The 27763-nt window shown below is 38.4% G+C and overlaps 2 protein-coding genes across 10 annotated transcripts in view; one reads left to right on the forward strand and one right to left on the reverse strand.

The window, feature by feature from the left end:
* Window positions 1-28: 28 nt before the first annotated feature.
* On the reverse strand, window positions 29-7795 carry ZBTB33 (zinc finger and BTB domain containing 33). 2 transcript variants are annotated; one of them, XM_008019450.3, is made up of 3 exons: window positions 7435-7795; window positions 5639-5740; window positions 29-5009 (listed from the first exon to the last, which is right to left on the reverse strand). In XM_008019450.3, the coding sequence occupies exon 3, from the start codon at window positions 5005-5007 to the stop codon at window positions 2989-2991; it is 2019 nt and encodes a 672-aa protein (XP_008017641.2). In that variant the 5' UTR covers window positions 5008-5009; window positions 5639-5740; window positions 7435-7795; the 3' UTR covers window positions 29-2988. The 2 variants fall into 2 exon arrangements, with proteins under 2 accessions (XP_008017641.2, XP_008017640.2); XM_008019449.3 differs by lacking the exon at window positions 5639-5740 and having other exon boundaries at window positions 7435-7791.
* Window positions 7796-12760: 4965 nt separating this feature from the next.
* Window positions 12761-27763, forward strand: part of RHOXF1 (Rhox homeobox family member 1) — a 127340-nt gene continuing 112337 nt past the window's right edge. For 7 of the 8 annotated variants that reach the window (XM_073013427.1, XM_073013426.1, XM_073013428.1 and 4 more), the window contains exons 1-2: window positions 12761-13619; window positions 17893-17963. The gene's annotated coding sequence lies outside the window, so the exon portion shown is untranslated. The remainder of the gene's footprint in view (window positions 13620-17892; window positions 17964-27763) is intronic. The other variant, XM_008019444.3, reaches the window with a different exon arrangement.

The following is a 27763-nucleotide window of genomic DNA, read 5'->3' on the forward strand; positions in this document are numbered from 1 at the left end:
AGACAATCTTGTAAAACGCACTCAAACATCAGAATTAAATCATTTTATTTTTGCCACAAGAAGCTCTAAGAACTAATATCAGGCCATGGTTAATGAAAAGTAGAACTTAAAGTCATGACAGGGAAGATTGTACAAGTGTGAACATTACAGTACTGGGAGGAATGGACAAGGTTTCATATGGTTGACCAGCCAGAAAGCCAGCGCTGTTAAGTTAGCATTTAATTCTTTAGAATATGCATGCCTTGACAATACAAAATACCTTGATCAATGTTTACCATTTTTTTATCTTTTTGGTACAATGGGGAAAAATGTGGCATTATTTCTTCATAGTAGTTGTGTGTGGGGGATCGTTACCACCAAAATCATAATAATCATTTAAAGTATATTTTAAAGTTAGTCTTGCAAGATTGTTATGGCATTTTAAAATTTCTGTAGTTTAAGCATTTTCATTTTGTCATATCTCTTAACAAATTACTATTTCAAGTAGTTCCTATCCAGAATATTGACAGGTAATTTAGCATAGGAGCAAATCTGAAGCTAACTTCAAAGACAAAAAGGAAGTTCAAGAGCCAGAGAGCTAAGTATAAGATAGAAAAACCACATGATAATTTTAAACAGCATCTTGCTACAGATTTCCAATCCAATAAATACCAGGAATGAAGGACTTTTGCCCCAAAGAAGTATTTCACATGAACTGCGAACTTTGGATATGGAAACTTATAGAAAAACTGAAGACCCTGAGACACATGCAAGTAAGAGTCTTCTGGCAAAAATACAATTTAATTTTCCAGTTTCTCTCCTCCCAAAAAACTCCAGAAGATACCTTTAGTAGGCACAGTTTAAATGTCATATTCAGAATTTACAGAGCACAGCAGCAGCAAATAATTACATCCCTATTATTCAGAACGCATAGTTTTCCATTATAGAATTAGTTCCTGGTTTGTCATAATAGGCTTGTAGAAACTGCCAAGTTTTATTATGACAAACTAATTGACCTAGCAGTTGAGTCTGAAAGATCTGGAAGCTCTGCCGGCACCCGTATCATTCACATTGGTAGAAGTAATTATGTCTAACTGGTGAAATAGCATTAATGAAACTCAAACAAATTTTCACTGAGAACATTTCAGAGTGCACACTATAGTCAAAGAGTGATGTTATCAGTATCTACACAAAAAAGAAACAGATATGGTGATTCCAGAGATCACAGAGTCTTAAGTTATAAGGTAATTTCAAATTTCCCAGGGGTTAGTTTACAAATGGTTTGAAGGTCTAGACTTACAGAACAGAAAACAGATAAATGCACATCACTCTACCCCTTGGCAAGCAAAGGATTTTTTTTCTTGTATTATTGCATGTACTGATGCCTGATACCCTCAGCTACCAACTTAAGAAACACTGAAACCACTACCTTCAAATCCAGCTTACCATCAGAAGAACGATGTATACATGAGAAATCATGATTAAAGCTTTAAGTTCAAAGTCAAGAAATAGGCTATTTTTTAAAATACATGGTAAGGAGAAAGAAAATATCTATGTTGGACTAAGAAATACTTAAGCAAGGTTACAAATGACTAATAACTATGCACAACAATCTTTTCCAGTATCAATTTTTTCCTTTGCAAAAAAACAAAAAATCATTTACAGACAGACGTTCAACAATTCTGTTATAAATGCTAGGCTATATGTATGTTCCAACCTGCTTCATTTTAGTACTAGCACAGTTTAGTACTAGCACTTCAGTAAGTGTTAACTTTATTTTCTAAGTGTTTAAATATGTGTCATTTTAAAAAGAAGAAAAGTGGTATTTATTGTTGTCAAGAAAAATGGGCACTGACAAGCCTATATAACATTCCTTATGTAGTTTCTGATTGCTATAATATTGCAGCAATTTGCAGATGGAATAAAACTTATTTTAGAAGGGGTAAAAACCTAACAAATCTTGCTGAAAGGAAAATACTAGATCACTGATTCAACTATTTCAAATAAAGACTTCCTATTGGAGATTCGACATAATATGAACATTTAAAAATATATGCCAGTAGCCTCCCACCCAAAATATGTAAAGTCTCACCCATGGAATCTATCATTTACAAGGATTTATACATAAAGATTCATTTGGTGGCTTTCAGATTCAAAATTTGAAAATTTTCATGGGAATATTTTTAACCATAAGCAGCAAAAAAGAAATCTTCATTCCATTCTCTACAATGTGGTAGCCAGAGAATTAAAAATACATGCAACAGAACTTTTCATCTCCTCCTATCCACCATTACAGAGATTTTTTTTTCGTTAGTTTTTTGCCCCCAGAGACCACATTGCAAAGGTATAAAGTGGTCTAGCCACCAAAGTCTTTTACAGACTATGGCAATGAAAGCAAGGATTAATTCTGATTAGCTAAATCTAATTTGTTCTTCAGATGAGAGACTTGTCTGCATGGCTATTTTCATGGAGAGAGGGTAGCAGGAGTTTGCTGTCCGCTTGGACTAGCAGATTACACAACCCAAGCAGAGACTTATTCTGACATTTTCCAGAACAACTCTAAAACTTTACTCTTTATGCCATATACAAGACAAAACACACATTTATTGTCTCAATGTTAAGAAAATTGAGAATTCAGCAGTAAAGTGCTAACATGGAAGGGGAAAGTTGTAAGACGTACTAGGGTATGCTAATAACTCCAGTTATTTTCAAAGAACATTCAGACTGCTTCAAATTCTATTCAGAAAACTATCTCTCCAAGCTTTTAATTTTTGCCTTTTAAATGAGCTGAAAACTAACTATATAAACAGATACTTGGGGAGGGGGGGTCTCACCTCTAGTCAAAACTTTCAGAAAAATTTGCTTCTAAAAATTATGAACAAAAATCCCACTACACTTCTTTCAGATAATGTGGCAGATCAAATTAACTTATTTGCACCTTGTTTTACAGATCTTCTGAAACCCCTGCCCCATCATCCAAAACACAACTTTCTAGTATTTCAAAGGAGTTTAGTAAGATTCTGGTATTATAAATTCAAACTCAGTACTGCCATCTGTTACATTTTGTTTAAAAATTGAATCATTTTCCTGCTGAATAAAAATATCTTCCCAGGTCATTGGCTTGTTCTGAGTAGATGTAGTGGTCCCTACTGGAGGTTCTTTTCCAGTGTCAACCTTATACCCAATACCATCACCCTTCATTGCAGGCATAGTGCTTGATCTATCGGAAAGATATGCATATTGTCTAATTTGTAAAGACCTGCATGGATGTAAACGATAAAGCTTTGAGTCCCCAGAAGGATCTTGACTATGAACTGACTTTATATGTGAAGACATAAACTGATAGTTGATGAAAGATTTGCCACAGGCCAAACACTGATACCTTCGCTCCCCTGTGTGATGAATTTCATGTTTTGTGCGATATTCTGCAAGAGGAAATACCTTCTCACAGTAACGGCACGGATACTTCTTCTCCCAAGAATGAATGTTAAAATGTCTCCGCAAGCTTGTCAGACAGACATATGACCTTTTGCATACAATACAGATATAATAGACCCTTCCATCTACTATTAACTCATAGTGATCATCATGTTTTACTTTCATACGTTTGTTTGCCATCTCGTTGCCAGACGTTTTTGGTATTTCATTCTCAAGTCTGGCCTCCCCTTCATCAGGGTCATCTTTGACAGGGATCACTATATCATAAGTATCTTCACCGATATTTGCATAAACCTTGCAACCAGTCGATAAGCCTTCAATTTCAGTAGCTGTATCTAAAGTAATGATCTTCTGACCCTCCATTAGATGTTTTGATCCTAAGCCTGGATCACTGGTATTTCTAGTAATTATATCTGAAATTTTTAAGGAATTGGAAAGTGGTTCTTGAAGAAGTGTAGGAATCTGCATCTTCTGTATTAATGATCCATCAAAACTGGTATTTTGGGAGGTATCAGCCTGTGGGACCAAAGATGTATTACTGACGGCCGAGTCAGGACTGGAGCTAATAGTGTCATCATCATCATCTATAATTTCCTCCTCCTCCTCTTCATTGGCCTTGTTTCCTGTTAAAATAGCACTGTTTGGTGTCTGCTGATTCTGCACAAGTAAATTGATTGAAGAAGGTATATGATTTGGAAGTGAAGAACTGACATTTGGTGGTGTAGAAAGTGGTGTCTGATTTAACAAAATAATATTAGGAGTCAGATGTGTTGGAGCTGAAGATACCAACAATTTTTCACTTCCTTGTGTTTGGCTCAGAGTTGCCTGATTCACAGGAGTAGGAAGTTTCTGAGTAGGTGTGATATTTGTTAAAGGGGGAGAGTTATTGCTAGCACTAGGTGCAACATCTGAAATAGCAACAGGGCCTGGGTTAGATTGGACCTGTGCCACTGTGTTATTACTTGGCAAAGTCTCCTTTGTGGGCAGAATCTCGGAGCAAAAAATGACATCATCATCATCATCATCAGAATCGGTAACAATGATCTTTTTCATTTCATAATCTTCGGCAGATAATGAAAAAGACTCTGTTATAATAGGCATTATAGTAGCCCCGTTATCTTGGGCTTCATCTTTTGACTTCTGTATTACAAGGTTCTTGTCACCAGAATCAGGAGGTAAAGGTTCAGTATTACCATCCTGAGCTGTACCTGAGATGCTTTTAACCTGTGACAATGGGACACCAAGCTCTGCTATAAATTTCACTCCTAATAACTGCCCTGATTTAATTAACTCATCAAGCAAATCTGATCTAACACGAACAATTTTAGAACTATAGATATAATTGAGAATTTCTGCAAAGATCTCTGCTCTTATAAAGCTCAGTTCAACAACTTGCCCAGCAACAGAGAAGAGCTGATGGAAGTAGGTACTAGAAGCTGAAAGAATATTCTTGTGGGCCCGGAATTTTCGGTCTTCCACAATAACGGTAACATCACAGAAGAGTCCATGGCCACGTTGCTCATTCAAGGAGTTCAGCAGACTGCCAGAGTACTGAATGTCTGTAGCAGAAATCAGTTTTCTACTCTCCATGCCTTTAAGAGAAAGAGAGGAGGGGATGGGAAAGGATTAGAGAGAAAAAACAAAAGTACTTATCATTTAGAATTTAAGCTGCAGCGTCATTAGTTTATTCAAGTTTTAACCAAAGTTTGGCATAATTTTTTGGCTTTTACAGAAATTGTTCATACAGGTTGGCTTTTGGAACAAGTGTCAAATCTCATGGCTTGCTCCTGAGTTGAGCAAGTTTTACACTGTTATAGAGACCTGAACAGTAATCTCCATAGTCACCTTCTTTTGAATATTAGATACATGCATCTCCACTAAGTGATTTTTAAAGATTAATTTTCTTAGTCCCAATTTTGGGTTTTCTCTCCAAGAAGAGGTAAGAGTTGATTTTTAACTGTCAAAATTAAGGAAAATCATCATGAACACACAGAAGTTATTTCTCTGTAAATGATTTAAATGTCAGAAAAGCTCAGTGCGTGCAATACTGTGTCTGAAATTCATACTCTTAACTAATCTTTAAGAATATATGCAGAATCTACACCCTGGAGCCAATGACATTTATAAACACTGACAATTATTACCTCCCAACGTCCCATTATTTTTCTGTTATTTAAATTGGGGTGCCTCATCTTGATAAACTATTAAACATCTTTCTTACCCTTTCCTCTTTCTTCATCCCCTTGTCCCTTCCCCTCATCTCTCCATCTTTACAATTTCCAGAGGTGGAATGTTAAACAGTGCCAAGTGAAGTCAACAGACACTATCATGAAAAAATATGACAAAGGAAAAGGAAAGTTTACCATTTCTAAATGCCCACTTCCAAGAAAACACGAAACATTTCATTTTTGTTGGTAAAGAATTACGTGCATTGGTATGAGAACTTCTTCACACCAAATGAGTTAGTGAAAATGAAAACATTAACTTACTGGAATAGATTACACTAGAAAAAGGGGATGATGTTCAGAATGCATTCTTGTGTAGCACTAGCAAAACATCATTTTTTGCACTTTGCAGAAGATATTTCCAGTAACAAAGAGGCCAAAGTTTAAAAAAATCCATATATTAAATATACATATAATATCCATACATATGATTATATATGGATATATTTTAATACATGGATATTATATATTAACAATTAGTTGACAAGTAATTTTAGTGAAGAAATATTTTTATTAATATTCTCTCCCTTTGAAGTTACCAAAAAGGTATAGATGTCACAATGCTTAAGTTACATACACGTGGAGGGCAATTCTGTCTCAAATACCTTCTAAATTTTTCAAAATGATACCTTAAGAACAAACAGCAGGCAAAAAGTCTAAAAATCAAAGATTTAAAACATTATTAGAAGGTGTTGCATGTTAACAGTACCAAGGAATTTCAGGTTACCATAAAAGTATTCATCATCAGAAAGGGTGACCTTTGGACAGTTTGCCAAAAACCAGGGCTTCCGAAATACGGGCATTTCGACAGAAGTCGATTTTAAGTGGAAAGACAGGTTTTCTGAAAATGGCACGCAATTTTTGTCAGTTGCACACGGGTTCTTCCAATATGGAAATGCGTCAAATGTACGTGTCCAGGTGACACTGGGACTCGGTTTCGTTTCGTTTATGTGTCCCCCTCCTCCCCGTCAGGGTGGGCCCAGGGACAGCACAAGTCGGTCTGAACCCACCCCGAAGATCTGCTATTCGACTGTGGAAAAGCCATTCCACATCACTGTGAAACCCCTGACCAAGGGCCGGTTTGGAGGAGCTGGTGACGGTGGAAAAGAGATAAAAGCCATCCGCGAGGGAGTGAAACAAACCGACACGCGGCTCCCTGCGGCAGCTGAACCTCATCTCCCTTCCTCCACCTCCCTCTTCCCCATATGGACCCTGCCAGCTGCAACCGAGGTTTTTAACCCCAATTCACGTGCAAAGCAAGCTTCTTGCAAATACAGATGGAGGTACAAACAGCAGAGTGAAGGCGGGAGGAATATGGGGTACCAGGGAAAGTAGAAGGTGGTGAAAGGCAGGGTGGGGTGTTGGGGGGGGATGAAGCGAAGCAGGCGGCATTGTTGTGCCCCGGGAAGGGGACGGAAGGGGAGGATGGGCCCGGCAGAAAAGCTCTAAATCAAAGTAGGGGCTGGGGGAGTAAAAGAGGCACAAAAAAGCAGTGAGAGGGGCGAGGGAAAAGCCAAGCGGGTCTCTGTGATGGGCTCCCCACGCCCCGGGGCCTACCCAGGGCACCGGCAGCCCCTCGGCCCCTAACGGCGAAGGGGACCGCGCCGCCGCCCTCGCGGCTCGTCCCCTCCTTCACTCCCCGGCCCACACAAAGAAAGAGCCGGAGGAGCGGAGCCTCCGACTCTGCCGCTTCCTGGTTCAAGTGAGGCGAATGCAAACGCAGGCGCGGCCCAGGGACGGAGAAGGCAAGCGTGCTCCTTCGCCCCCTCCCGGATTGGGGCCGGGTCCTCACCTGCTTCGCGGCGCCGCCGCTTCTCCACCTCGGGACGCGCGGAAGGCTGGGAGTCCCCCAACAAGAAGAAGCCGCACTCCCCGTTGATTCTGCCCCTTCTTTAAACGTCGCTCCAGTCTGGGTCGACGTCGACGCGGCCGCCGCCTCCTGCCGCCAACGCTGCTACAGCTGCCCCACGCCGCCGACAGAGGGCACAGCGCGGGGGCGAAGCGCTCAAGTCAAAGGCGCCCTCCTCTTCCGAGCGCAGGCCGGGGTGGTCCGGAAGGGCCCGAGCTTGAGGCGGCTCCACCTCGGCGCCGTGCTCTGCCTTCGGCTCTTTCCGCAAGGGGGCGGAGGAAGACTGGGAAGCTCTTGTGTGTTCGGCTCTTTCCGGAGGGCGAAAGGGTGGGAAAAAAGGAAAGGGAAAGATCTGTAAGGCAGTCGCAAGCAATTGGATGGAAGGGACGCGAGTTGTTTTCATCGAAATTAAACGTGAACTTCTAGGGCCTACAAACTTTTAGAGACTATACAGGTTTCATTTCTTTTGCAAATTTGAATCTGCTCTATTAGACTTTGCTAGATGATAAACCATCTTGAAATAGAATACATACAATCAAATATGAATTAACAACTTCTTATGGTAATTCAAGTTCTGGGATAACAAGACAGCAACTGCATTACAGTAACTACTTTTAAGAAAGAAATTTAGTGTTTGGACAACTGTCTTCTTAACTGAATACTAAATGATGCAGTACTGTGTTAATTCCCTCATTTCAACTAGCATTTACTAACCCCTTGCTTGATCTGTAGCAAAAACCCTATGTTAGGCTCTCGAGAATACAAAAATGAATAACCCAAAGGTCTCTACCTCTTTAGGGAGCTCAGTAGGTAGGTACACAAACATGGACAAAAATATTTGTACAAGGTGTAGAAGCAGAGAAGAGAATAGCAAATCGAGTGCTGTCATTTGACCTGTATCTTGAAAGATTAATAATATTAACACTTGCATTTTTAATTTTTTGTTATTACTATTTTAATTTTTTATTATTACTATTTCCATAGCATTTCATCTTCAGAGGGCTTTAGTGTCTGACACATAGTAAGTGTTCAGTGATTAATGACTGAAAAAATACATTGTGAGTTACATAATTTTTTTAAATCCTCTGCTAATACCCTTGCAACTGAGTACCATAATGAATGAAACAACAGGATGGGTGTTTGGAGAGCAAAATATTTCCCTTTTAGGCTGGTTATTGATCATATCTTCAACCAAGGAACCAAATAGTAACTTTTTTCTGCCATAATTAAGGCCATTCACTACCTTCCTTATCTTTTTAAAAAGATATTTATAGGATAATACTGCATTCATTTCCAAAAATCTTAAATTTGTACCTATTAATACCTTGCAGTAGAATTCCTGTGCTGCTTTCCTAAAAAAAAATTTTGCTGAAAATGTCCATCAGGATATTAGACTGAAAACAGATCTAACAATATCTAATTTTCTCTGACAGGAAATCAGACATGGATGTCATCATCTACCCATCCCTAATCTATTCTTCATCCTCCTCAATAAAGTAAAGCCACATGGTATAATAAAACATCAAAGTGGTATAATATAGCTGTATTTCACATGGAAATATGCAATTCCTTAAGCTCTTCTCCAAGATTTTGTATTGTGGGAAAGCAAACTATGTGGGAATTATTGCATTATTGATTTTTGATTAGGACTTAACATTATGAAAGTTTCATTGTTTACTATAAAGATATTTCACGGCAAATAGAAGTATGCTGTTGTAAAGTAAACTAAGGCAGATTAGTATTTTTCCTGGCAACTGAGTATTTAATAACCATTTTTCTGAGTTATCCTCCCCAAAACTTAGTAGTAAAAAAAAAAAAAAAAAACTTAGTAGTTAGAACCAGGTATTTCTTGAAAGTTTAGGATCTATTTATCTTTCAGGGGCTTAATTGATGAAAACTAAAATAAGACGTATCTTTGAAATACAGATTACAGTGGCAATAGATGCCACTCTAGATGTCATGTTTGTCGGTCACCTGTCAGTAAATTGGAAGGCACAATACAATTTATTTTGCACCAGCATTTACATCACTGAAGCTGGCAACAGAATTACCTTGCCTTTGTCACTTTCCTGAAAGTGTTTTAAAAGTTTGGAAGACCAACTGACATATGATGAAACCTGTTCATTCAAAGCACAGCAAACCTTCTCTTCCCTTCTTGCTGTATCTCTCACCCCCTAACCAAGCTAAAACTTAACAAGTGTAAAAGCTACCTATAATGAAAGGGGATCCAATGGTCAAGAAAGGAATTTTATTTGTAGGAAAGCAGAACAGACCAAGAAGCCTGAGTGGCCTTAATAATCATCTTTGGGACAGGATCACCGGAAAGTTTAATTAATTTTCTGTTTCTCAACTAGTTATTTTACTTTTACTTTTGTTTTTAATCTGGAGGGCTTAACCCTACTTCAAACAACTCAGTAGTTTGAACCCTACTTCAAACAACAACAACTCATTTTGGGAGGCTGAGGTGGGAGGATCACCTGAGGTCAGAGAACAACCTATATCAAATGGATTTGGAGGTATCAATTGTTTCACATTCTAGAAAGGTTTTATTGGCTGAAAATGGAATGAGTTAGGTTTCATAGCCATATTGTCAGTGTTTGCTTGCCTTTTGAACTTGATTATGAATTCCATGAGGGTAGTAACTGTCCTCTCCTGTGTTAAAATGCCAACAATCTTGCGGGTGCTTAATATATATTAATTGATGACAAAAGATAAAGTGGCACTCATTCAGTCTTAGAGCCCTTCCTATATGTTATGCTTATGGATACAGATTTGGTAAGGTCACTCCATGGGATCTGCAGAAACCCTAGTAAGGTAGAGTGGAAGAAACAAAATCTTAAGGAGAAGATGTGAGTGGATTGGAATTCTGATACTGCCACTTACTAGCTCTTTGATCTTGAGCCTGATTCTTCATCTGTAAAATAGGGATAATAATACCTTCCCACAGAGTCACTTTGAGGATTAAATGAATTAACTACGCATAGTGTCAAACTGCTCACAGTTTCCAGAATATGCCATGCAATTTACTGCCTTCAAGTCTGAGCCTAGAGCCCTGAGCTTGGAATAGTCATTTCCTTCATAGCCACACCTCGCTTAACATGTTGTCTGGTTAATTCCTGGTAAGTGTCTGGTCTTCCATAAAAACCCATCTCAAGTATTAACTTATTTGTGAAGCATCCCTTGGCCCAACAAATTGTAGATGGAGATGGTTGCTTAATGCTGAATGAATGAGTGTCTGGAACCCAATAAGTGCCAAATATATGTTGCTTTTTCACCACTATCCCCTTTTCTGTTTCATCCCAACAACTCTCTCTTTAAGTGACCTGTCTAATACTGCCTATTGCCCTTTTTTCTTAAAACTTTCCAAAGTCAATTGGATAGGGATATATAACTCTCCTACTGGAAAAGGAGGAGTTGATAATTGCTAACAATAATACAATCTACCAAAAAAAGCAACAGACGGCTTATTCCAAACTTGAACAAAATTGAGGGAATATACTACCCATGAGTCATTTGTGAAAAATTACTTGGCAATATATGAAGTCAAATCAAATAAGAAATGAGTCCAAATAAAGAATTAAGAATGGAGATTTTGCAGTAAGCTAATTTATTTAAGTGGAAGACTAAGCCCAAACAACAGATTGATTATGACTATGTGACAATGAAACTTATAAACTCCAACACTGTAAACTTCATTCATTTTTTCAATACATATTAAATATATATCATTTGGTGCTTACTTTGTGCCAGGCAATGTTGTAGGCACTGTGGATATAATTATTATCAAGTTGAAATATTGGTCTTCATGGAACTTACATTATAATGGAAGAGACATACAATCAACATTTGTGTATATATAATCTAAATATATAATACAATATCAGAAAGTAGTAAGTGCTATGAAGAAAAATAGAGTAAAGGGATAGAGGATGATGAGGGTGTTATTGTAAATTGTGTGGTCAGGGACAGCCTCTCTGAAAAGATGATGTATGGGCAAAGAATGGAATGAACTAAGGTAAAGGGCCATATAAATATCTGGGGAAGAACATTTTACGCAGTGGAATGTGTCAATGCCCTTCAACCACAGACTACCAGAAACATACCCATAGTTGACAAATTGGATTTATTACTCTTAGTCCAGGGAGGGACAACACACACTATAGGTAACTATGATGTGTTTTAGTAAGAAGTTGTTAGAACGAACCTATTATAGAATTTGGACAATTTGGGGGAAGGTCTAGGAAGCAGGAGTTCCATCTCAGATCCATCAGAAAGCAGGGGCAATTGTATGATTGCACATTTCAATAAATCTTATTTATAGGGAGGGCAGACTAGAGGGAGGATAAAGATGTACATTAACTGGCTAAGTAGCAGTGACCTATCTTGGCCAAGAGGGGGTGTTTGGTGTTTTCTGGGTGTCACAGTGAACTTGTTTTTGTCTGTGCTTGCACAAGCTTATGAAGTGGTCTTGTTTTGTCTCACTTGGTCAGGCTCCCAGTGATCTTGTCTTGGGTTGGCGTTTTGTGAGTTTATGTTCAACAAGAGAGGAACATGCCTAATTGTAAGTGCGAGGTCAGTTTGTGGATATCAGGAGCTGCTCCCACTTCCCTTTCTCAAACAGCAAGCAAAAAGCCTTAAAATATAAGGAACAAGGCTGGGGGCAGTGGCTCATGCCTGTAATCCCAGCACTTTGGGAGGCTGAGGTGGGAGGATCACCTGAGGTCAGGAGTTCGAGACCAGTTGGGCCAACGTGATGAAACCCCATCTCTACTAAAAATACACAAATTAGCCGAGTGTGGTGGCAGGCACCTGTAATCCCAGCTACTTGGGAGGCTGAGGCAGGAGAATCACTTGAACCCAGGAGGTGGAGGTTGCAGTGAGCTGAGATCGCACCATTGCATTCCAGCCTGGGTGACAGAGTGAGACTCCGTCTCAAAACAAAACAAAACAAAACAAGCAAACAAAAAAGAATATAAGAAACAAATTTTAGAAGTAGTGGGAGAGGAAGGAAGAAGTACAACATTGGCTATCACCTCATCTTTAATAGAAAGTAGTCACTTTCTATTGTATTATTGTATGGAACATACTTATACTAAAACATTATTCTTTATTTGAAATTCAAAGATAAGTGGGCCTACTGTATATTTCTTTTTGCTATTAATAAATCTGACAACACTGAAATAAACACACTTTAAGTTGTGTACGAAATACTTTGAATACTTTGTCCCTTTTCTTCCCATCTCAGATTTTTCTTTTAATTCAAATAGACTGAAAAAATATGTGAATCTGTTTGATCCAGTCCTATTTATTATATATGTACATATATACACACATAACCAAATGTACATAATTTATACACACGACACAGAGTGCGCCCAATGTTATAGAACATGTAATACACACACTCACGGAAAGCACCTATACACGAACAGAATTGACTATGTTGTTGATATGACCATTCTGTGAAATGTCTCCAGTGGCCTGTCGTCCTGCCCTTCAGTTTTTTCAAGTAGGAGCGTAAGGAAGACGTGGTCTCCATGCGGATTTAGACCCTGGCGAGCCTCAACGCGGAACGAAAGAATGAGCGAAATCGGTTGCAGTGGAGGTTTATTTACACCAAGCACACACCTCTTCACCTTGGCCACACAGACCTGGGGAAATGTTTTGCCAACGTACTCGGCAATAGTTCCCATGGTTTCCTTTGCTCCCAGCGGTTGCGCGGGCTTGGTTTTTGGAGCAAAGACAACGGATACTGCTGAGGCTCCTCAGAATGTGCCGTTTTCGAAGCTGCAGTAGCTCCAGTGTCCTGTTCTGTAGTGCCGAGAGGGGGCCTCGGGCTCCGGGGAGGATGTGTTGCAGTTCGTCCAAGAGCCCCAAGGCCAGCAAAGCCTCCCACTCCCCGCTGGGGAGCAGCTCTCGCTGGAACGCTTGCTCTCTGACTGGGGAATGGAATGGGCTCAGTCAAGGCTCCCAAAACCAGCCCTGCTGCTCCCATTTGTGGTCCCATTCTCATGAGCGGCTCTCTGCGCCGCAGGGCATGACTTTCGCTTCTGCCTCCTCGTGCGCCTATTGCGGCAACTACTCACGCTCCTGCGGGACGAGGACAGGGAGATGAGCCCGTGACAGAGGTGAGTGATATCATGGCCGCAACTTCGCTCTAAGAGGCCCGCTTGCCTTCAGCGAGTCCGCTTCATCTTTCAGCCCGCTTCTGACCATTTGCATTTCGCTCCTTCTGCTTTCACTGCGCCCATTTTCATCCTTTTCCGCAATCTATCCACGGCAGCTCCTTTTTCGCCCTTCTCCTCTTTTACATTCTCACTCATCCTTGGGCCTCTTTGTAGGGTGTCCCGGTCTCCCTCCACCCTCTTTCGCCTCTCATCTCGGGGCAGACACGGCTAAGGGTCACAGACCTACGTATAGCATTTGTTTTGTGTTATCATTCGTGAACATATTTTTATTCTCCACTAGACTGAGCTCGTGGAAAACCAGGACCCCTATTTTATTCATTACAGAATTTGCAATGCCTGGCACTTAGTAGGGGCTCAACCTACTGAATGTGTTGTGTGTTGAGTGAATTATCGGTTTGAGATCCTAACAGACTAAGTAAGTGGAAATTCCTTGTAGGGAGTTGGAAAGGGTTGAGCTTAAGGGTTTAAAGTGGAAAGGAGAATACCTTCCTCTGAGACAAGATAATTGGATGAATGTAGGCAAAGTGATGTGCTAAACTGCAGATTTACCTTGAGGAATGTCTTAAGTGGTCTCAATCTTGACCCTGAAGAATGAGAGGAGAGTGAGATGAGTTTTCCTCTAATGAGAGTGAATATTGGAGTGTGAAGTAGATGGTTTGAGAAGGAAAATAGTTATAATTATTGCTGTGTAAGTACTCATATCAAATGTTTATTGAGTGTTTCAGGTACTATACTGAGTGCCTTACATGCACTACAGTTAAAAAATGAGAAATTTAAAAACGTTGCAGGTATTGAGGGATAGATTGAAATTCCAGCAGTTGGGAGATGTCTTGATTAGTCTTTTTCTTCCACTAGTGGGATATAATAAAGCATAGTGATGAGAAGGACTCCTTCTGGATTGAGACTTTCTGAGTTTGTAAGCCTTACTTTGCCACTTAATACCTGTGTGACCTTGGTAACCTCTCCAAGCTTCATTTATTTTTTCACCTGTAAAAGAGGGATACAAATAGTACTGACGTTTTTAGGGTTATTGTAATGATTTAGTGCCTTGAACATAATAAACATTTCACAGGTGTTGGCTATTAGGGTTTCATGCCTGGGAGCAGAAGCAGTAAAAACAGTCCTGAGTTAGGTTAGAGATACACATTTTTTGCCCATGTGGGAGAGGTGAGTGAAACTACTGCACTTTTCCTCTGAGGAACCCTCCTGCCTTTGGGATAGAAAGGTCCTCCCAGTTTGTGTCAATCAAAAAAACTTCTTATTTTAGAATCCTAACCAAAAGATGTAAGAACAACTTGGGTAAAATTTGCATTTTTGCACATAGAAGATAAATAATTTATCTTAAGGCACAGATAAAACCAGGTAGCAGCAGGGACTGTTTCAATCATCTGCTCTTCACTAGGTTGATGAGGGAAGGATTCCCACCCTTTGTGTTATGGAGTAGCTGAACACAGGACAGATGAGATCAACAGCGGTTTATTAATCACATATATTCACAGCTGGAATGGGAGAGAACACAGCGTGCCACGAAGGGCCACACTGAGGTTGCTGTTGGTAAGACAGTGAATAATCAGGGGCTGTGGGAGGTAGACTTTGTGGTATGAAGAAATTGAGGTAATACCTGCTTCCCCTTGGAAGGATATAATTGGCTTGTTTGAATAATTCCACAGGCTGACAGTGTACTAAAATCTGCTACCCAGAGATAAGATGGAACTGCGTCTGGTCTCTTTGAGAAGCGGGGTCGTTTGGCTAGGGAACCTTATTTGCAGGAGCAGAATGGAGAGGGGAATTCGCAGTTAGGCTATTGGGAGCCCTCCTGGTTTCCCCAATTGCCAAGGTAGTCCACAATATTGGGCCTTAATTTTGTGCCTCGCACCACAAAGACCGTGTGTCTTTATAGTCTGACAGGCATCCTTGGTCCCTATACTCATATTCCAAGAACCGTTAGACATATGTTTACTTTTAGATTGCCTGCTCTTGAAATGGGAAACCCTCTGAGTCTAACTCTGTATACTTATAATACCTTTTCCCTGAATAAAGAAGTAAAAACAATTTATTCAAGCAATGAAATCAAATATATTTCTTTTATAAGGATTTTTATAGATGAAAGCAGCTAAACTTTGGGGAAATTGAACCTCTCTTAGTTTTGTTTTTTTAGTTTATGAGTAACAGCAAAAATTAAAACAATAAATGACAAACGTTATAATACAAAAAAAATTAATGCCCTCCAAAGAACAGATAGGTAAGGTACTTTTTTTTTTAGAAGGAACTAAAGGGAGTCTAACATACCTAAGAATTAAAATATGTTGCTCATGGATTTTAGCATGCTAATTGTTTTCTTTAAATTTTATTCATGGGGTGCTAATTTCCTATTAATAGAAGAGTTCAGTGTTAAAACAGATAATACATTTATATTTTGATTTTTTTCCTCAACCCAGGAGCAGATTGCATTCCAGATAATAGTATTACACAGCGATTTTTAAAAATTAAGATGCCAGTGTAGTTTGGTTTAGTTAATTTTTCTGTATCCAATACTATGTGAAATATTAATGGTTTTTTTTTTTTTTTTTTTTGCTTATTTCTTTTCTCTTTGGTGTTGCTCATAAGTTTCTTCTTCCCTCTCATCTATTTCTGTGTTTAGGTTGAGTTGAGGCAATGTGCTTCACAGGTAAACCTGTAATTTGTGACAAGGTGATAAAGCATTATTATCTGAAGTGTATTCTTATAGATACCCTTGGGAAATGCTTAAAGGACTGGAACTCATAGAATTAGAGTCAGAAGGAACCCTAAAAATAATTTTCTAGGCAATACCTAAATTATTGCAGATGTGATCTTCAAAGGGAAAGATTATATAATATAGAAGGTCCCTTTCTAAAGTATTATAGAACTTTATTTATTGATTTATTTGCTTTCTTTCTCTCTTTCTTTCTTTCTGATGTGGGGTCTCACTCTGTCACCCAGACTAGAGTGCAGTGGCATGATCATGGCTCACTGCAGCCTTGACCTTCCCGGCTCAAGTGATCCTCCTGCCCCAGCCTCTCGAGTAACTGGGACTACAGGTGCACACCACCACACCCCGCTAATTTTTAAATTTTTTGTACAGAAGGGTCTCACTATGTTGCCCAGACTGGTCTTGAATTCCTGGGCTCAAGCTGTTCTTGTGCTTTGGCCTCCCAAAATGCTGAGATTATAAGTATGAGCCACCATGTCAAGCCTACTGTAAAACTTTAATAATACTTATTTTCAGAATTATCTGCAATAAAACAAATATATATAAATATAATATATAATAATATATAATATATATTATATTTATATAACATATAAATATATAATATTATATATTATATATATGTTTATATATATATACACACACACGCACACACACACACACAATTTTTTACCATGACGTAGCCTCAGGTCCTGAGAACATGTGTCCCCCAAATCTCTTTAGATTGTAGCTTCTTAGGGTCTTCTTGCTCTGAGGAGACAGAACAGTTGCTGCTCTACCATTTCTTTTTCACATACTTAGAATAAAATTATGATATCTTCCTCAGACTTCTCATATACAGTTTCTTTCATCTTTCCTTCTGATTCTGATTTCTCGATTTTTGCCCTGTGGTTTCTTCTGAAAATATAAATCCTCCATGCTGCTTTCAGTTTGAATAGTGCTTGCAATCTATAAAGCATTGTGCAAATGTAAGTTATTTTATTATTATGAAGGTGGCAGACCCTTGAACTGTGTTTTTTTCTTTTTTTCTTTTTCTTTTTTTTTTTTTTTTTTTTTTTTTTTTTTTGGCAGTCTTGCTCTGTCACCCAGGCTGGAGTACAATGGCATGATCATGGCTCACTGCAGCCTTGACATCCCAGGCTCAAGTGATCCTCCTACCTCAGCCTCCTGAGTAACTGGGACTACAGGCAAGCACCACCATACCTGGCTAATGTTTTAAATGTTTTGTATAGATGGGGTCTTGCTATTTTGTGTAGGCTGGTCTTGAACTCTGGGACTCAAGTGATCCTCCCACCTTGGCTTCCCAAAGTGCTGGGATTACAGACATGAACTGTATTCTTATGAAAGCAGTCCAATGCTTGTTTTTAATGGTTCTTGGACAATTGTCATTGTTGCTGAAAAGTTTTAAGTCTATGTTTTTATACTCTATGGTCCATATTTCATCACTTTTCTAATTCTTATAACCATTTTGTTTAAATTCAGTTCTGCTGAACATATGCAAGTAGAGAATGAAGAGCCAAAGAAATGTACTACTTCGGTTTCTACATCAGAAGGTATTTTAAAGATACAGACCTTTCTTGAGAAGTTAAAAAATGTTTATAAATAGTTGAACATTAGACTTTACTTTTATTCAGATTGCCTATCATCTATTCCTTTTCAGCATTTCAAATGTAGTAAGACTGATAATCAGAAATACTTTTTTAGAAGTTACTTTTTTATTTGTATTTTTTATAGAAAAAAAGTAGTCTAGTCATTCAAGTGAAAGGTCCAAGAAAGGAAAAAAAAAAAATTTATCGAAAAGAAAACACAAGTAGTATTCTGAAGATAGCGACAGTGACTCTGATTCTGAAACAGACTCTAGTGGTAAGAAAGCCAACAGCGTCCTGCAAGCCTTGCTTCAAAACTAGTTTTATTTCTTAAAACTTATTTTAGAAGAAGGTTCCTGAAAACAATAATAATACTGAAGAGTTTTTGAACACTTGCTAACCTTGTGCTAGGCATCCCCATAAGTGCTTTATATTCATTTATTGCCATCTAATCCATAAATAACTGTAGGGTACTTCTTATAGATGAGGAAATGGCGACAGAGCAGGTTATAAGTACTATCCCCAAGGTCACACAGTTGGGATTCAAATCTAAGCAATTTGACTCCAGATTGGTTGTGCATGGTTGTGCATAGTTGTACAAAGCACGTGGCTCCAGACCACGTCAGGGGATTGGGCTGTACCAAAGTAAGCCTTACAGGGCTGCATCAGCCCAGTGGAAGGGCTTTTTGGTATAATCTCATGCCCAGTGGGCACTGCTGTACAGTTTTCAAAAAGGCACTCCCTTTAGACTGGCTGCCAATTTATGGAAGGCACCCCATCTGGGGTAGTGCATCACAAAAAGCCACCTTTTTTATGCCCTCTCCTGGCTAATAATTGACCAGAGGGTTCTTCTTCTTGGTTGGCATATTCCACAAAGGCTCTGCTTCCTCTGATATTGCCCCAGTTTCCTGGTCCCCAATGTCACTTTACTTCCTTGCTGCTGGAAAACCAAACTTTCTTAAAGCACACATCTAAGCATGTCGGTCTCATACTCAAAATCCTTCAATAGTTCTCCATAGCCCTCAGGGTAAAGTTCAGACCCTGACTGATCCTTCTCTAATCACATATACCCTGTCACTCTTTCTTGCACCATACTCTGTAGCCTGAAAACTAACTTCCTTCCTTCCTTCCTTCCTTCCTTCCTTCCTTCCTTCCTTCCTTCCTTCCTTCCTTCCTTCCTTCCTTTCTTCCTTTCTTTTCAGGGCCTCCCTCTGTCACCCAGGCTGAAGGGCAGTGGCTCGATCTCTGCTCACTGCAACCTCCACCTCCAGGGTTCAAGTGATTCTCCTGCCTCAGCCTTCCAAGTAGCTGTGACCACAGGCGGGCGCCACCATGCCCAGCTATTTTTTTAAAAAAAATTGTAGAGGTGAGGTCATGCTGTGTTGCCCAGGCTAGAACTGCTTTCTGTTTCCTCAGTATTCCATGTTCTTTCTATTGACTCTATTACTTGGTAGAGAGGCCCTCTGCCTACAATACCAGTCTCTTTTTCCAACAAGCTTGGCTTACTCATTGCAACAATGGGCATGCAGTACTTTTGTAATCAAATAACTACTCTAAGAGCCACCTTTCCTGGTCAACCATTCCTCAATCACCCTCCTCCAATCAGTCTGATTTTGAGACTCCTCTGTGTGTCCAGAGCAACCCAAGCTTCCTTCTGTCACTCTGGATTGTATCAATCTCTTTACCTATTTGTCTCCTCCATTAGACTGAGCTCCTAGAAAGCGTTCTCCTTCCCCACTCCAACACACACGTAGTTTTCTTTCCCTTTTTATCATGAAAATCTTCAAATGTTCAGAAAAGTAAAGGGAATAGTGTAATTAATGCTATATACTTTAGTACTCAGGTTTAACATTTGTTAGCATTTTGATATGTTTGCTTCAAATATAGATTTTTCACTAAGGTATTCAAAGTAAATTACAAATGTCATCACACTTCAATACAAAATATTTCTGTGCATCTCTTTAAAATGATATTTCTTAACCATAATACCATTAACTTATGAAAAAATTAACATTAATTTCTCATATCATCTAATACCTAATGTGACTTTAATAATGTATATATCCCCAGTGCCTAGCACAGTTCCTGACAATAGTAATAAATGTTTGAATGAATAAATTTCTGTGTAACAACAAATGAGAGACAGCAAAAGCATATATATTTACTCAAAAGTATTGAGGTTTTAAAGGTAACTTTTTCAAAATTATAATGTGTTTTAATTTGCAGATGAAGACACAAAAATGAGAGCAAAGACAGCTAAGAAAAAGGAAAAGAAACACAGATGGCCAGATTTTTTTCTTTAATTTTTATTATGGAAAAGGTCAAATGTGTATAAACATACATAGAATGGTATAATGATCCCTCAGGCACATAGCACCCAGCTTGAACAATTAACAACTTGTGGGAAATTGCCACTGCCCCCTAATTAATTTGAAACCAATCCCAGGTATAATGTCATTTATAAACAATTCAGCATGTTTCTCTAAAAGACAGTGTATTAGTCTGTTTTCACACTGCTATAAAGACATACTTGAGACTGGGTAATTTATAAAGAAAAGAGGTGTAATTGGTTCATAGTTCTGCATGGCGTGGGAGGCCTCAGGAAATTTATAATCATGGCGGAAGCCAAAGGGGAAGCAAGGCACATCTGACATGGGAGCAGGAGAGAGAGTGAGATGGGGAAAGCACCAGACACTTAACAGACAACCAAATCTCATGAAAACTCACTCAGTATCATGACAACAGCATGGGAGAAACCCATCCATTCAATTACCTCCCAACAGACCCCTCCACTTGTATTGATATGTGGGGATTACAATACAAGATGAGATTTGGGTGGGGACAGAGGCATATCATATCAGATGCACATTCTTTTTCTAAAAACATAACTATAATACCATTATCATGCCTTAAAAAATTAACAATAACTCCTCAACTCTCATCACACTCCATTTTTAAATTTTTGTTGTTTTCTAGCCTAGCAGTTTCACATGAGGAAGACAGCATAAAGAAAGCCAAGGTCTGACTGCTTCTTTTTGATGAGAATATGAATCAGGGAACTACCTCCTCCCTCTTGCTTCTTCTAGCACTAAACAAGAGGTTCCCTTTTTGTGTTTTTGTCATCAGGAACCAGGGTCCTTTCAAGGAGGTTGAATGAGACAAAATACATTTGAATGCATGATTGTCAGCTTCTGAGCTGGAGAATATGCAACAATATGCCTTCTGGGCTGGGGATGGAAGAGAAAAGGGAGAACGGCCTCATTCTGGCTTTGGTGGAGTCTCCTCTTGTGTTTCATTTGATGCAGAGGACCTTTGGGCCAGAATGTTTCCTATTTCCCTATGTCCTCCACAGAAAGGGAGGACAGTGAACAGAATTTGGAATATACTAGATAGATGTTTGGCTGCCACCTTCCCATAGAGCCCTATGAGTAGCTTCTTAGGAAGATCCCTTTAGACTACAGGGTTGTGTCTGAGCTCTTCAGCACAAATGGAGACGGGCCCTGTCTTGAAACACTGCTCTTTTACTAGGGACTTTCCCCACCCCCATTTTGCATATGTATGTATGTGAGATGTACAGGGCCTATTGGTGATTGAGGAATGTCAGCTCATAAAATGGGGCTTCCTTGTAATTCTGTTTAAATGACTTTTCCTTTGAAATTCTTATCCATATTTTATTTGGCACACAAAACAGATATATAGTTGACCCTTGAACAGTGCAGGTTAGAGCTGCATTTGTCCACTTACATGTGGATTTTTTTCAATAGAGTTGCCCCCGCGCCCCCCCCCGCCATATCCATAGGTTTCACACCTGCAACCAAATGCAGATCAAAAATATAGTATTCATGGGATGCAAAACCTGCAGATAGGTAAGGCCAACTTTTTGTATACTTGGATTCTGCAGGGCCAAATGTGGGGCTTGAGTATGCATGGATTTTGGTATCTGCAGGGGTCCTGGGAACCAATGTTTACAAGGAATTCACAGCTTTGTTTTAATATAAAATGTGCCTTATAAAAAATGGTGCACTGACTTTTTTGTTTATTCAATTCATTTAACAGACATTTGGTGAACTGCACTTGAGGATGTGCCATGCAGAATTTGAATCTGGCAGAAAAATATTTTGGAAAAATTTATAAAAAACAGGCCTAAGAAAATGAAGACTACAAATGAATGCTGATGACAGGGGCCTATACCAGGCCAAACAAAGTCAGGGCAAAGCAAGGCATAGACAGAGGAGGCAAGGACAGCATGGGAAGCCTGGATATTCTAGGCTACAGTGGCACTACAAGACCCAACTCCAATTGGGCTCCTGAACAAGGATGGCATTATAGGGCCCATCCAAGATTTCGATGACAGGGAGATCAATGGCAATCGGTGACATATATCTAAAATCTAAAGCCTTCTGATATCTTCTGTACTTGATCTTCCTAATCTTAAACCAAACCTTCAAGGGGAGAAAGAGAATTGGTTCAGTATATTTAACAGTTCATATCTTAATAGAAAAATATAACATGCAAATCTATGTGCTATTGAAATTTTAAACCACAATGGGAGAGACTATTATGTTATTACTAAAATATCTTAGGAAAGTTAACACTGCAAGCCTTCCCTTCAGCTCACCCTTAGTGAGCATAGACTATTTGCCAAGCTCTGGACTAGGCCTCTGGCTTTGTTTTGTAAACCAAAAAGTATCTGAGACAGGTCTCAATCAATTTAGAAAATTTATCTTGCAAAGGTTAAGTATGCACCTGTGACACAGCCTCAGGAGGTCCTCATGACATATACCCAAGGTGGTCGGGGCACAGCTTGGTTTTATACCTTTTAGGGAGACATGAGACCAATCAATATATGTAAGATACACATTGGTTCAGTCCAAAAAGGCAGGACAACTCGAAGTGGGGAGGGGACTTCCAGGTCATAGGTAGAGACAAATGGTTGCATTCTTTTGAGTTTCTGATTATTCTTTCACTGAATACACAATTTACAGGAATATTCACTTATCCCTTAGTCTGGCTTAGTCAAACAATAGGGCAAAGGAAGCAATCAGATATCCTTTAGTCTCACGTGAGGAGAGGAATAATTTTGAGTTCTGTCTGTTCACAAGGAATTTCCTTGTGAGCAAATTGTGAGGGAGGTACATAGCTTTTTAAAAAATCTTTGTAGTTATCTTATTTAGGAATAGAACAGTAGGCAGGTTTGTCCTGTCCAGCTTGACTTTTCCCAGCTTGACTTTTCCCTTTGGCTTAGTGATTTTGGGGTCCCGAGATATATTTTGTTTTTACATTCCCCCCCCTTTTAAAAATCTTTCAGAGAAAGCATTTTAGAAGAAAATGAGTCCTCTGGTCTTAGGTTTGTCTGATCTCTCATGGCTAGGATGCTTTATTCCTAGATGAGTAGGTCCCATGTTATTGGAAAAGCTCATGTTTAGCAGGTTGTGAAGTCTCATGTCCTATGAAGAGAAAACAGGGGGAGGAAGGGAGAAAAGCAACAACAAACAAGCAAGAACAATCCTGGAAAATCTATATAGGCCATATTACTCTGAAGTCCATGCATCAGTAGGCAGGTATGAAAGTGGTTTATGTATGTAAATAGGTTGCTGTTATTTTCTTCTGAAGTTGTCTAGCTTCAGTTTGCAGGGTTTGAAGAAAGCACAGCTTAATATTTAGTGATTTTAAATGAGGAAAAATGGGGAAGAAGGGAAAGAAAAGAGGGACAATTTGAAAACATCATTTTGGAGACTTGTAGCCAGGAAAAATTTTAGAATTCAGTCTAAACTATAGAAAATAGTAAAAATTGAAAAACACTAGGCAAGACTGGAATCTAACAGGTATACTATAGTTTATTTTGAAACTTTTTTTTTCTCTCTCCAGTCCTGTTTTCACTAAAGACAAATCATAGGACAAATTCATTTGCAAAATAAGTTTTAGTCTTATAGCTGGAGTATTTGCATAAAGTCAGCAAGAATAATTATTTGTCATATAGTCTTCTCTTTTTTTAAAATTGACTTTGCTGGAACTTTATTCCACAAGGAATCTCAGATTCAACTTTAATGCTTTAAGCCCAACCTGTGCCTGCAAATACTTGTATTAATTGGGTAAATTCCTCACCTCGAGGCCCCAAGAAAACTTGGGTCTCCTGGGCCTGTCAGAAAGTGACATTCTTTACTTACCACACGTTAGGAGACTGTACAGGGACTGTGTAGATAAGGTACGAGGATAGCTTTTACAAGGGGCTTTTATTGGCCCTGTAAGTCAACTTCGATTTCTTAAAGAAATCTGTAACCGAAAGTATGTTATTCCTGTCAATACCTTGGTAAAATAACCAGTTTTTCCAGTTATGTCCTGTTACAAAAGAAAATAGATTCTTATTGCACTTATGCAAATAACTATATTGCTGTAAGTTAAGAATACGCACAACTAGTTTCCAAATTTTGGAGAGATCAGGTAGAGAGAAATATGCTCTAAATTTTGTTTATATGAGTATACTTAAGTGTTAAAAGCTGTAAATAGCTCTAAAGAAAAGTTTTCTTGGCTCTGAAAAACAAAGGATGAGCAACATTTTGAGCAAAAGTCATAATTATTTCAGTTTTCTATTAGTTCAGTCTGTGCAATTAACTCCTATTCTGCTTGATAATCATGAACATTTCAGCTCTCCATGGGAGTCTTGGAAGTTTTTCCTCTATTCTAGTGTCACAGTCTCCAAAGTTATCAGAAATGTGCATTCAAGAGCACCTGTCAGAGTCCTATGCTGATTATAAAACCACCTTTTGAAAAGGATGAAAGTGGCCAGGCGCAGTGGCTCACACCTGTGATCCCAGCACTTTGAGAGGCCGAGGCAGGTGGATCACAAGGTCAGGAGATTGAGACCATCCTGGCTAACATGGTGAAACCCCATCTGTACTAAAAATACAAAAAAAAAAAAAAAAAAAAAAGCCAGGTGTGGTGGTGGGCGCCTGTAGTCCCAGCTACTTGGGAGGCTGAGGCAGGCAGGGGAATGGCGTGAACTCGGGAGGCGGAGCTTGCAGTGAGCCAAGATCACGCCACTGCACTCCAGCCTGGGCAACAGAGCGAGACTCCATCTAACAAAAAAAAAAAAAAGATGAAAATAAAATAACTGTGGGTGAAAAAATCTTAGAACAGTCATAGTTAAAGAGACAATTGACAAAGAAATTTTGTTACTTCTGTGGCATACAACAATTTAAGATAATAATCACAATTACCACTGATAACATGCTAAGACACATCAGAATCACAGGAATTTCATACAATTCTGGAACACATACTAATAACACATTTATATAAATATAATCCAAAGAAAGTTAAACACTTTCATATTTAACAATACTTCTGTATGATTTTATTATACCAAATAAACTAAAGATGTCTCTTTTGGACTTCAGGAGACTAATATCAAAAAATTAATGAGGTCCGAAGTTAAAATTTGATTTTGAAAAGTTTGTCAAACATAAATAGCTTAAAACACATTATATTACAAAATAGGATCACAGGTCATTGTAAAATAAGTCATTTAGCCAAAGTAATAACTCGATTTTTTAAAAAAGGTAAAAGCCTTTATTTGAGACAGGAGACTTAATTTCCAAAACAATTAGTCCTAATAAAGATGGCATGAGGCCCAATTAAATTTGTTTTTCAAAATTTTATAAACAACCTATAAAATTTTAATCATCTTGACCATAAGATATAATTTTCATAAGTCTTTTTTATAACCTTTATAATCTTTTATTAAGGAGTGGGTTAATGCTTCAAGAAAACCTTGTTAATCTAACACAGGGACCCATATGCTAGTCTTACATCAGTGTGCCTTTGACATTAATGGTTAATTTGTAGAGAAACTGAACTTGTCTGTCAAAATTGGCCCTTACAATCTCACACATCCACCTCTCTCGTGATGGTCCCTGGGCCTTGAGGAGTTGAATAGTTTCTGGCCTGTGTCTCATGAATGCGGTTTATTTATTTATTTATTTATTTATTTTTAATTTATTTATTATTATTAAACTTTAAGTTGTAGGGTACATGTGCACAACGTGCAGGTTTGCTACATATGTATACTTGTGCCATGTTGGTGTGAATGCGGTTTATTTTGATTGGCATCTTCTATCGGCTCTGAAGATGAGGCTTTAACTGCTGTTAGTGTTTAAGATTTAGCAGGACTTGGTCCTTTTTAGACCCAGGAGTCAAAGCCCTGTAACTTAATGGCACAAGGACTTTAAAAGCACATACAGAAAGTTTCATGGATGTAATACCCTCAATTATATATTTTTTTAAATTTCAGTGTTATTTCCAAGCAAACCAAAACTTAGTAATGACAGGAATTATTTTGATAAAGCATAAAATCTGTTTATTAGGCCAGTTACCCAAAGGCAAAAGAAAAGATCTGCAGTGTGACTGCTGTTCCCTATGGGGAGTTCATTTAGATAACCTGCAACTCAAAACTAATGAAAAGGGTACTTGAATTAGTTGGACATAGAAAGGGTGTTTCCTGGGTCATAAATGCAAATTTTCTGGTTCATAGAACAATTTAAAGCCAAGAGCACAGAATATTATGTTGGAAGGAAACGTTTTCTTTAGACCTTTACAATAAAACATTTTTAGCATCAGGCCACAACAATTAGAACCTGAAGGGGAAAAAAAACTTGCAGGAGCTGAAAATGAGTTGAAGGATAGAGTTATTATTTCAGGACTTTTAAAAGGGGAGAGAAAGGTGAAAACAGCGAGACACAAAAATTAAACTTTGCACTAAAAAATTAAAATGTCTTGTAATTTTAAGAGTAAAGCAATATCTTAAGAAAATTTCATTGTCCTAACCAATTCTTTAGTATATAATTCTTTTTTAATATCAAAACCCAATCTCTAGAAAGACCATTATAAATCATTTCCCTTTAATTATAGCCAATTAGATCATATAAAAGATTTTTTCCATAAATCTTATGACTTATACAGACCATTCATGACATGCTTGGACTTTCTGGTTTGTCCTGAACATCCCTCTTTCTTAAACAACCAGTCATTTTATTCTAGCACAACAAAATTTACAATATACGATTCTTTTTTTTTCTTTTTCTTTTTTTTTTTTTTTTTTTGAGACAGAGTCTTGTCTGTTGCCCAGGCTGGTGTGCAGTGGCACCATCATGGCTCACTGCAGCCTCCACCTCCCAGACTTAAGCAATCTGATCCTCCTGCCTCAGCCTACCCAAGTAGCTGGGACTGCAGGCATGCAGCACCATGCCTACCTAATTTTTGTATTTTTTTTGTGGAGATGGTGTTTTGTACTTTTGCCTAGGCTGGTCTTGAACTCCTGGGTTCAAGCAATCCACCCACCTCAGCCTCCCAAAGTGCTGGGATTACAGGCATGAGCTACTGTATCTGGCCTAATATTCTTTCTCATATAAAATTATTTTTCTTTAAGCTTTTTTTTTTTTTTAACCAAAAATACCTCTTATTTCCTGGTTTCTTTTACCTTGTTTTACATATAACCTTTAAATAAGCTTTTAGTTAGACAAAAGTAATTCACATTTAAATAAGAGCACACTTTCTTTTTTTAGAAAGAATGTTTTCCTATTATATTTTTTATTGGAAAATACCCATTTAATGAAATATCTATTATTTAGTTTAATATAAATTTAGATTCTAAATTATGACAAATTTGTCTATAAGTATCCCATTATATTTACCTAATTTATTTTAATTGTTTACCTAGATTATTTATGAAAACTGTGATAGTCATCATTTAAAATTATTTCCCTGTCAAG

The sequence above is a fragment of the Chlorocebus sabaeus genome, chromosome X, assembly GCF_047675955.1.
Source record: "Chlorocebus sabaeus isolate Y175 chromosome X, mChlSab1.0.hap1, whole genome shotgun sequence".
Lineage (NCBI taxonomy): Eukaryota > Metazoa > Chordata > Mammalia > Primates > Cercopithecidae > Chlorocebus > Chlorocebus sabaeus.

Bases quoted from the DNA above. Each gene is read 5' to 3' on its own strand.
- ZBTB33 (XM_008019450.3), bottom strand. From the start codon at position 5,007: ATGGAGAGTAGAAAACTGATTTCTGCTACAGACATTCAGTACTCTGGC.